Consider the following 11,397-nt stretch of genomic DNA (forward strand, 5'->3'; position numbering starts at 1 on the left):
TTGTGTGTGTGTGTGTGTGTGTGTGTGTGTGTGTGTGTGTGTTAGTGTGTGTGTGTGTGTGTGTGTGTGTGTGTGTTAGTGTGTGTATGTGTGTGATTATTTGTGTGTGTGTGATTGCTTGTGTGTGTATGTATGTAAGTGTGTGTATGTGTGTGTGATTGTTTTATTGTGTGTGTGTGATTGTTTGTTTGTGTGTGTAGGTGTGTGCATGTGTGTGTTTGTGTGTTTGTGTGTGTGTGTTTGAGTGAGTATGCTTATGCGTTACTTGAACTATTCATACAATCTCAGCATGCAACGTAGTTAAAGATATATTCGACTTTATATACAGTAGAATGTAACACACTTAGAGCTTAAGCTGAAGCTTCAGGAATTAGAAATACTGAAAACAAGAGAGAAGCCCGCAAGCTGCGCACATATGAATCCACAAGCGGAAGCGGGGCTTTTGGATGCTCAAAATGTAACAAACATCTCTCTGCTAGAATAGGTCTCACTGGCCATAAGAGAAGCTACAAATCATCTTAACTTTGAATTCTTGTTTTGCTTAAAACAATATTCTCCTTTGTGAATGCTTTGGTAATCGTCAGACACTGGCGTACAAATTATTATTAATTAATAGTACTCACACACACGCCTCGCTGAAGTCTTCTGGAAGATCTGTGACGTATCTCTTGCAGGCTTCTAGATTATCTAGAGCATCATCAAATTTGTCACAACCTGGAGGGAAGCAAGGAAATGTTCAAGTTTACTGAGGGTACATTTTCGGCACAAAACAGGTTCTTCACCACTGGACTTTAATTCAGGAGAATGAATGAAATATTGAATGAATAGAAGAAAGAATGAATGAATGAAAGAATGAATGAATGAATGAATGAAAGAATGAATGAATGAATGAATGAATGAATGAATGAACAAATGGATGAATGAATGAATGAATGAATGAATGAATGAATACCAAGCATAATATAGATGATTTGACCATTGTCATCTAAGACTGACATAATAATACACTTTGGAACAAAGTAAGCGCTTTAATTCGGACTAGCTCAATAAAGAAAACGAAAACAATAACAATAAAATCTCCAAAAAATGTCATAATAATATGCATAATTTGACGGCGGTGTGGCCCGTAGCAACATGAGGCAATTCACAGAACATGCTGGTAAACTGTGGACAACAATCAGGAATACAATCGAAATAAATTGCTCAAGACAGTCAGCTATTGTAAAAGAGAAAAGTCTGTTGTACCAGACACTACCGTTTCAATGTAGAAAAATGAGACGGAAAGTTGGAAGTGGTCGTTTATACATGCGATTGTCCGCGGCATGTGACCGTTAAAGCAGGTTCTATAGGAGGCTGATATTGAGACATAGTCATACACTTTCGTCTTCGGCTGTCCATCGGCATACATGATGATTGATGAATGTCATTAAGATAAGACAAGAACGTTTATGGGCCACAAGGCCTGCTCTGGACCTACAATGTCGTCCACATTTTAGACACTGGAAGTCTGATTGCGACGGTCTGCAACGTCTGGTGTTGTGAGAGTTTTGATTAATAGTTTCTTGCCTTCTCCGTTCCACTTCAATCCTGGACGATCGCATTATCGCACGTCATGATAGACAAAACGCAGCTTCTTTTTTACTTGTTTCTTTTTTGTCTTTCTAGCTTTTTTGTTGTTCTTATTATCACCTCAAACAAGCACAAACAGAGAGACGGGGGCTCTTGTAGCCTAGAGGTTAAGGTGTTGGCCTCCCATTCCAAGGTCCCAGGTTCGAATCCGGGTAGCGACCACAAATTTTTTTTCTCTAAAATTGTCTCCTTTCACCTCCTTTCCTGCTCTCTAAAAATGTTCTGTCGTCTGCTTTCGTCTCCTCTTTCTACACCCACCCCTCACCTCCTTTGCCCCCTCCTCTAGGCTCCTGACTCTTTCTGCAGCCTTTCTACTGCTACTACTTGGCTCATTCTTATTGCTTTCTTTCAGCCACACCCCTGATCTTCTGGTAGGAAAGATCTACATCTAGCCTTCTCGGACAAAGGTGTAAAATCTCGGAGGGTCCGAATGCAAGTTGGACACGTTAAAGATCCCTTGGTGGTCCAAAATCGATAAGAGTAGGCTTCGGCCGCCACCCGGGCGAAATTCGAAATCTCCTTCCAACTGGAAAAGTTTACTGTGTCCCGCGCGCTCATATGACCTTAATATGCAATTTCGTGCACCGTAAAACCCTTACAAAAAAAACCCCCCAATCAAACAACAACAACAACAACAACAACAACAACAACAACAACAACAACAACAACAACAACCCCAGAAAAAACAGAAAGAAGAAGCAGCCAAAACCAAACCCTCACCTCCAGTACACAAGGTCGAGGCGGTATGGTCCATGCCTTCAGGGAGCAAGTCGTAGAAGAGGTTTCCAAACTGAGGACAGCGGTCAGATACTTCTGACACACACTGGAGACTTTCGTTGAGAGATCTGCAGAGGTCAGGTATTCAGGCATTCATTTGTTTGTTGTTCAGTTTGTAAAAAAGTGGGAGTGTGTTTGTGTGAGTATCTGTTTGTGTGTGTATGTATGTGTTTGTGTGTGTTGTGGGCCTGTCTGTCTGTCTGTCTGTCTGTCGGTCGGTCGGTCTGTCGGTCGGTCGGTCGTGCGCTCTTTCTTTCTCTCTGTGTTTCTCTGTCTCTGTCTGTCTGTCTGTCTGTCTGTCTGTCTGTCTGTCTCTCTGCTAATGGTGATTGGAGGTGCAGGCCGTGGCTAAGACCTGCCCCTCCCCCTTCCCCACCTCCCCCCCCTCTCTCTCTCTCTCTCTCTCTCTCTCTCTCTCTCTCTCTCTCTCTCTCTCTCTTTCTTTCACCCTCCACCCTCTATGTCCCATTGTTCAAACGTCCTTGGAGAAATACAGACGTAAGTTTAACCAAACATCTGTTATGCAATAACGTGAAAACTGTAAACATTAATTACATCTATTCAATCTATCAAAACTCACTGACAAAACAGGTGGTAAGACGAGTCATATAGAGCATCAAATCGTATAATCCCTGTACATTGTGTAATGTTGACAGTCCTCTCGAGAAAGTTCGGGCATGCTGAGGGAGAGAAGAGACACATGTTACAAAACTATACTTTTGATATTCTTTCACTCATTTACTGGATGAGTGAACTTAAAACATTTTACTCGCTTTACCAGTCTTCTAATTACACTTGTCCTAATATTCAACCTGCCAGAAGAATAACCGTTTTTTGTTGTTCCCCAGGAGCTGTTCCCCTGTCAATCAAAGAGATTGGAGTTAGAAGACACTTTAACGAGTAATTCCGATTTTTTCTGCTTGGATGGATCCAACACTGCCAGAGTTAACTTGAAAGGCAGGGCCGAATAATGTGGCCTGTGCCGAAGTTTGTGGTCTAGTGGTTAGGTGCTTTGCCGTCACACGCTGAAGACCTGGTTTTAATTTCCACATGGGGACATTTCTTAATCGAGTATGCCGCTCTTCCCACTGGGACGTTGTATTCCTCTCAGTCCGGGTTGACCCTCAGAGGAACGATCGAGGCTCGTCTCCTAAATCAACGGATTGTGTTGATGGGGGGGGAGTAAAATACCTACATAGAATTGTGGCCTCAAAATAACCAAAGATAGTGAAATTAAGATAGAAGCAACAACAACAAAAAGAAGCAGTTTCTTGGGAGACTGATTAGAATTTCCTGAAAGATACAAAAATCAAATGGCCAGTAGATATCTGTTTCAGTTGGTTCATAGAGGAAAAACAAAACACCCAGCAAAACAAACAAATAACAGCAAAAAAAACTACAACAATAACAGCAACAACAGCAACAACAGCAACAACAGCAACAGCAGCAGCACCACCACCACCAGCAGCAGCAGCACCAGCAGTAGTAGTAGTAGTAGCAGCAGCGTGAATACCTCCGTCACAAAGTCCATACAGGTCCTGCATGACGGTTTCCCATCTCTTGATGGCGTCCCCTTGACCTGACGTCCTGGAGGATTCCGGACATGTGCGCGTGGCGTCGATGAAGCACTGGGTCAAGTTATTCCCCTTGATCACGTCACTGGAACCGTGAACGAGATCAAGACGTAAGTGGAAGGGGTCGAGGTGAGGGAAAGTGGGGGCGGGGAGGGGGGGGGTTAGGTGTTTCGACTCTTTTAGAACAGTATAATGGTCATTAATTTTGTTTGGGTAAAGAAAAAACGGACAGACAGAAACTACCTACAGATTTAAAGAGATGAGACCTACCAGTGTTTCATGTCTGAAACGTGTATATATACGAGTATGTGGTTTTTATGAGTTTGTGCATGTGTGTGTGTGTGTGTGTGTGTGTGTGTGTGTGTGTGTGTGTGTGTGTGTAATAAAAAAGGGGGTAGTCTAGGGAGGAGAAACAGAAAAAAGCAGCATCGTTACAAGAAGAGTAAGCCAATTGCATGTGTGTGGGTTGGGGGTGTGGGGGGGATGAGGGGGTGGGGGAGGGAGCATAACAAACCAGAGTATTCTGTGTCGAAAAGCCCTTGGACATTATTTACACTTGTATTTCTCCCATGCCTTCCTTTCTTTCTACAGGGGTCTGCGGTGTAGTGGTTAAGCGCTTAGCCACCGTACATAGTAAGCCTGAGTTCGATTTCCATGTAGGGATAATCTTCATCAAATGTCTCGATCTTTCTGCAGCTACGTTGTATCCTCCTCAGTCTGAGTTACCTCAGAAGGACAGGGTCAAATCTGGACTCCTGATAAATGATCTAAATTGTGTTGCTGGGAGCATAAAACACCTATTATATTATTATTATTATTATTATTCTAAATCATTTCTTTCTTCTTAGTGTTTTTTTTATCGATGCCCAGCGTAACTTCGAAATTACTTATTTGCTTCTAGCAGTTTCTTGTCTGTCAAATGGCTTCATTAGTAAAAACAAAAACAAAAAAACTAAACTAAACTAAACTAAAAAAAACATGCATAAAACTTGTTTGTTTCGTTGTTTCGTTTGTTTGTTCGTTTTTTTGTTTTGTTTTGTTTTTGTTTTATTTTGTTTTGTTTTGTTTTGTTGGGGTGTTTTGTTTGTTTGTTTGTTGTTTTGTTGTTATTGTTTTTTTTTTTTGTTTTTTTTTTGGGGGGGGGGGGGGTTGGAAGGACTTTCTCTCACACACGCACAAAAGGATTGAAGTCTACCCCCCAAAGTGACCCGAATCGTGTCGAAGGGGCAGTAAGAACACTTTCATTAGAAACTGAAAAAATATAGAAGAAAGGGAGATGGACAAAATGTCGAATGTTGTTGCAAAGGAACAAAGATAAAAGGATGCTTGCACCACAAACATGACCTCAACGGAGATAGACAGAACAAAAACTTAGAACAGTCCATGAAATATAACAGCCAATAGCATAGGGAAATAAGATAGACCAATTGCACGATGAGAGAAAAAGACTTCAGTGAGGACTTGTATACAATCCATGAACAGACACAAAATCTGTTAATTGACTGGCTGCAGAACATGTTTCATTTCCTTGCCCACGCTACATGGGAACTTCCTTACACTCATTACCTATACATTAGCTGCAGGCACTATCGCCAGTGAACATAAAGAGTAAACAAAAATATAATAATACATTATTGTCTATTGTGACAAAATACTGTCTATCAGAAATCAAGACTGAGACCCATCTGAAAACTCCTCCTTTTCTTGAATAAAAGGAAATGTTCAAATATGCTTAACTGTATCGAAAATACACCACAGTGGTCCTGTAAACGTGAGCAGGTTACCTCTATAGGGTCAAATTTTACATGAAGGGCTTTTATCCCATCGTTTCGGTGAGGAATGTTAACAATTTAAACCCTTTTTAACAGTCTGTACATGCTGTTAACATTTTTTTTTAAACAGCTAAATTCAAAATAAGCTTACACGGTATAAGTGAATGATACCTTTACTATCTTAATTGTAATGGAAAATGAGCTTTCTAAGTCGAAAAAAAATCGGAACGAACAAACCTCCCCCCCCCCAATATTCAATTAGCTCTGATTCCCAACAAGCTCTGATGGTGCCACTCTGAACTGCATTACGACAAACCCAAGCTCGAACTCCGAAAGGGAATTCGAGAACCTGGATTGTCTGAACAGCTTTCAAGACTCTCCACCCTTGTCTTGTCAGAATTGAGGTGGATTGGGGTTGCTGGAGTTTAATCGCTTTTCTGTATTGAAAGGGAGATAAGAAAAAAAAATAAAATGCCGCCTGAGAAATCATCTAGATTATGTTTACTTTGGAGAAAAAAAACCTGTTATCATCTGATGTAAATCAGCACCTAATCATAATCATCTTTAAGAAAAAACTTAATATTTTGACTGGCATGATGTTTAACGTCACCCCGTTTCATAATGTATGAAGATCTTATCCGATCACATTGGAATGAAGTAAATAATGCCTGAATATGTCTTTAAAACGTGAAGGAATGTGAACCAAAATCCTTACAGGCACAGCTGCTGCAATTTCGTGTTACGATCTACACCAGCTGTGGTCTCCAGGACAGTTGTGATGACGTCTTCCATCTGAGTGATGCACACCTCGGCCTTGCCCTGATTACATTGTGACGTCACACTGGTCGCTGTGAGTGGACAAGACAAACAGGCACACATACAGGAATGTTTTTGAGACAGTTGACACTAGAAATCACTTCAAAAGAGGTGGCCACGACTCTTTTGGGTAACTAGTTATGGATATTAAGGAGAAGAAATTGGTGTGTGTAGGGGGTTGAAGAAAGGGGAAGTGTTGGGTACTTCAAGGAAGATAGCAATTGTGAATCGTACAGGAAGGCTGTACCACGGTTTGTATACAGTAGAGGTTAGGTGTTTTATCATTGTTCACAAAAGATCTTAGTTCCATTCGCAGGTGTGGAGAATTTATCGAGTATCTCGGTCTTTCTGCTACGACAGTGTATCCTTCTCAGCCTAGGTTAGACCTGAGAGGCATGGTCGAAGCAGGCAACCTCCTAAATTATCAAAATTTTGTGTATGGGGGCATAAAAACGCCAACGTTTTAACTTTATAAAAAGCTGTAAAAAAGTTGGAGAGAACAAAATGTCATTCCGTTTAGAAAAATGTTCAATTTCAGAAGTTTATTCAAAAGCTGTTGTCACACTTTGACAGCACGTTGCTAATGCAGCTACACCAGCATTTGTGCAATAGCGGTTAGGCACTTCGCTGCCGTATGCAGGATACCCTAGTTCTACACACCCGAATGGGAAGATATTAATTTTTTTTAGCGAGTATCTCAGTCTTTCTGCTGGAATGTTGTTTCTCTCTCAGGCCAGGTTGGTCCTGACAGGAAGGTCGGAAGCCAGCCTCCTAAAGGATCTAAATTATGTCGGTGGGGGCATAAAAATACCTACATAAAAACAAACACCCCCAGTAAAAACAAAACAAATAACAACACACAACAAGAACAAAACAAGAACAAGAACAATAACAACTACAACAACAAGTGCAACAGCAGCAACAACAAAAACAACAACAGCAGCAACAACAACAACAAAAACAACAACAACAACAACAAAAACAACAACAACAACAACAACAACAACAACAACAACAACGAAGTAGCTGCACCCATTCCATTCCTGTCGAAAGAGACAATAACTAAGCATGTGCTTAACGACGAGATGTGCTTTTCAGTTTTAGGGCATATAAATCTATAGCTATAGGTAAAATCTGAAAGTTCGTTCATTTATCTGCATTTGGCTGGAAAAAAAATACCCACGTATGTTGAATAGAAGTCGAGATATTTTCCATTGATGAAGGTGGGGGTCGCATGGTAAAAGAGGTAAAATTAGAGAGAAAATGGCCGCGAAAGTTGGGTGACTCACAAAGCTTGATGAATGTCCTTGGAAACTGTAAAACTATACATTTGTTGAACCTTTGATCAACGTTACTTAGTAAAATCCGCACAAAAGTATACTACATCTTTAAATGGGCATAAAAGGTGTTGAGCCAAAAAAAAAAAAAAAAAAGAAGATTCGATAAAAGTTGCCAAATGCTGGTTTCTTTGATTTACTTATTTTGACGAGCGCCTGATTTCGCCACGAAGCCTCACATATAATATTGTGTTCCCAAATATACAGGAGGTGCATCTCTCTTAATTGTGGAGTTGAACTCTAGTGTAACTGTTTTCGCAATAAAGATCACTTATTTTATCCGAATATGCTAGAGCTATGTCTTCTGTCAGTTTTTCTTTCCCGCCGATCAGTTTATCAGCTCTAAACGCTGCTACATTATTTTCCTTGACAAAGATGCTTGTTCATAATAAGATAAGGTAAGATGATTAATATTTTGTTGTTGTTGCCCAGGTATTAGCACATTGATTAGGTGTTTGACCACACACACACACACACACACACACACACACACACACACATACTCACACACACAAACACACACACATACATACACATATAAAAACAAATACACAGATACACACATAAACACACACACACATTCATACACATATACAAACAAACACACAGATACACACATAAACACACACTCACACACACACACACACACACACACACACACACACACACACACACACATACTCACACACACAAACACACACACATACATACACATATAAAAACAAATACACAGATACACACATAAACACACACACACACATTCATACACATATACAAACAAACACACAGATACACACATAAACACACACTCACACACACACACACACACACACACACACACACACACACACATAAACATCCACTCATAACCGTATGTTCTCTGACCCACCCTCTCTTCCGCACTCATGTGCTCATACATACTATACACGACATGTCAGTTAGAAAGTTTACTCATATTGTTTATTATAATGATTGGCTTAAAACTTAATATAAAGAACGTTAAAAGATAGATGTCGACCTATTAAGAAAATTGACTGATATGTGATAAAAGGTACTTTTATTACAACTGCAAACACTCAACAAGCCTGTAGGTAATCTGCTGCACCCCCCCCTCTCTCTCTCTCTCTCTCTCTCTCTCTCTCTCTCTCTCTCTCTCTCTCTCTCTCTCTCGCGCACTCTTTCTCTCTCCCTCTCTCTCTCGCTCTCTCTCTCTCTCTCGCACTCTTTCTCTCTCTCTCTCGCTCTCTCTCTCTCTTCTCTTCTCTCTCCTCACACAAACACATATAAACACACACACACACACACACACACACACACACACACACACACACACACACACACACACACACACACAAAACTTACACAGCACTACGTTTTAAACCAAATCTATTAATATTTACACTAATCTTAGCATCCCTCTGTTAACATCGATTTTTAGAGTGCCTTTATTCTTAACTTTCATCTTTTACCTGGCATTGATTTTGTTGAGACACTATGCTATTCCAACGTCTGTGGCGTAGCGGTTAAGTGCTTCACAATTGCACCCAGAAGATCAAAGTTCGTTTCCCGAGTGGGGAGAAAATTTGTGTTGAGTAACTCGATCTTTTTACTGGGACGTTGGATCCGTCTCAGCCCGAGTTGGCCTTGACAGGCTGGGTCGGAAGTCCAGAGTCGATGGGGTGCGTAAAAACACTGACTAAAAAAAGTTGACTTAATAATATGCTGCCTATGAAGCAGTAGTTGTTGGTGTGTTTTTCGTATTGTTATTGTTGGTCTCGTGGTGTTGGTGGTAGTTATCTTTGTGGGCATTGGGGAAAAAACGAAGTTGGGGGGGGCAGTTAACACACATTTGCTAGAATTGAACAAAGTCAAATGTCTTTCCATAAATGGTATACATACTTTAGTTAAGTTTCCCCTTCGAATAATTACGTATTGTGACCTGATAACGCAGCTGACAACTAAATCATAATATGTGGTGTAATAATATACCTTTTGTCAGTCCTGCTAGGGTGCGTGTTCGGTTTCCGCTATCGAAAGATATGCTGCTTGTTTTAAACAAAATGTATCTCCCTCCATCTGCTGGGATGCTTTTTTTTTTTTTCATGTAAAAATACTTTTACGCGCCCATCGACAAAATTTAGATCAGTTAGGAAATGGAATTCCAAATCTACCTGTTCCGGCCTGCCCAGGCTGAGAAGGATACAACATCCTAGAAGAAAGACTGAGATACTCGATACAAATCTTGTTCCTATTCGGGAATCGAACTCGGTTCTCCTGCATGCCACAGTGAAGGGCCTAAGTACTAAACCACAGACGCCAGTGGGATGTGTTCCACACACCCTGCTTCGGTCCTCAGGGCCAGGATCAAAGAACTCCGCCCCCAGAGCGGTTTTTCTTTGTATAATTCGTCAGTGGGGTGTAACATAATTTCAGATACAGAATGAAAGTAAAATGAATTGTTTTCTAAAGAGATAATACTCACCGAGACACAGAACTCCCAGAATAATCACAGAAAAGCACGTGTGCTGTTCCATGGCTTTGTGGTTATACCTCTCTCTCTATTTCTCTATTTCTCTCTCTCTTTCTCTCTTTTTCTCTATCTCTTTCTTTCTTTTTCTCTCCCTTTCTCTCTTTCTGCGTATTCCTCAGATCGTTTTACACTAGCGAAAATCTGAGGTGGACAAGTCGGGGGTCTTTTTTGGCAATCCAGTAGTCAGCCCACTGAAATTGCAATGATAGTCGAAATAATCCTTTTCACCGGACGCACGGTTAGAAGTGACTAAACCAGAAAAAAACCACACAAGTAAATAGTGACTAAACGATAAATAACTGTTGCTGGTAGTCATCCAAATGTGCTTCGACGCGGCACAGAAAGCTTATGTTCAACGTATGACATGAAATATTCAGCCAATGAGCAAGGGCCAAATGAAGTTGTGTTCACTTTTTGGCGTAAGTATTAGCGTGTGTGCGGGTTTCGACTCTTGTCCCCTGACTTAAGGCCTTGAAATGTATCAGTTTGCTGTTGCATCTCGTTTCCCCTAGTTGTCAATAAGCTCACGATAGTATTGGAGCTCAAACACCTCGGCGGCTTTTTCAGAACATATGGTCAGAAAAAAATACGTTGGCCTGGTTGTCAACGCGAAAGTAAAAGAGCACAAGACAAGGTTCACAAGTTTTTAGATCAACACAACCTTTTATCTAAACCAGAGTAAAACAGGTCTATTTGCAACAGTCAGAGCTCACAAAGTCACAAGGTCCTATCGGTTATGCATGCAACAGTTGTAAATGCAATGTTTTAGCCCTGGACCTCAGTGTTATGTATTGCAGATGGAACGTTTTTGAGCATGGGTCGGCGCTATGTTAGAGAGAAAGGAGAAAAGTGTGTTAAAACAAAGAAACACAAAAAAGAAGAGAGGGAGGGAGAGAGAGAGAGAGAGAGAGAGAGAGAGAGAGAGAGAGAGAGAGAGAGAGAGAGAGAGAGAGAGAGAGAGT

At 40.8% G+C, this 11,397-nt stretch overlaps 1 protein-coding gene across 1 annotated transcript in view; it reads right to left on the reverse strand.

The window, feature by feature from the left end:
- LOC101858973 overlaps positions 1 to 11,291 on the reverse strand; it is a 16,190-nt gene extending 4,899 nt beyond the window's left edge. The window contains exons 1-6 of the mRNA XM_035972792.1: positions 10,388 to 11,291; positions 6,468 to 6,600; positions 3,920 to 4,065; positions 2,987 to 3,086; positions 2,350 to 2,474; positions 624 to 714 (exon numbers count right to left, since the gene is read on the reverse strand). Of these exons, the coding sequence (XP_035828685.1) occupies positions 624 to 714; positions 2,350 to 2,474; positions 2,987 to 3,086; positions 3,920 to 4,065; positions 6,468 to 6,600; positions 10,388 to 10,439 (647 nt within the window). The 5' untranslated portion in view covers positions 10,440 to 11,291. The remainder of the gene's footprint in view (positions 1 to 623; positions 715 to 2,349; positions 2,475 to 2,986; positions 3,087 to 3,919; positions 4,066 to 6,467; positions 6,601 to 10,387) is intronic.
- Between the last annotated feature and the right edge of the window lie 106 nt (positions 11,292 to 11,397).

Source organism: Aplysia californica, unplaced genomic scaffold (assembly GCF_000002075.1).
Source record: "Aplysia californica isolate F4 #8 unplaced genomic scaffold, AplCal3.0 scaffold00847, whole genome shotgun sequence".
Classification (NCBI taxonomy): domain Eukaryota; kingdom Metazoa; phylum Mollusca; class Gastropoda; order Aplysiida; family Aplysiidae; genus Aplysia; species Aplysia californica.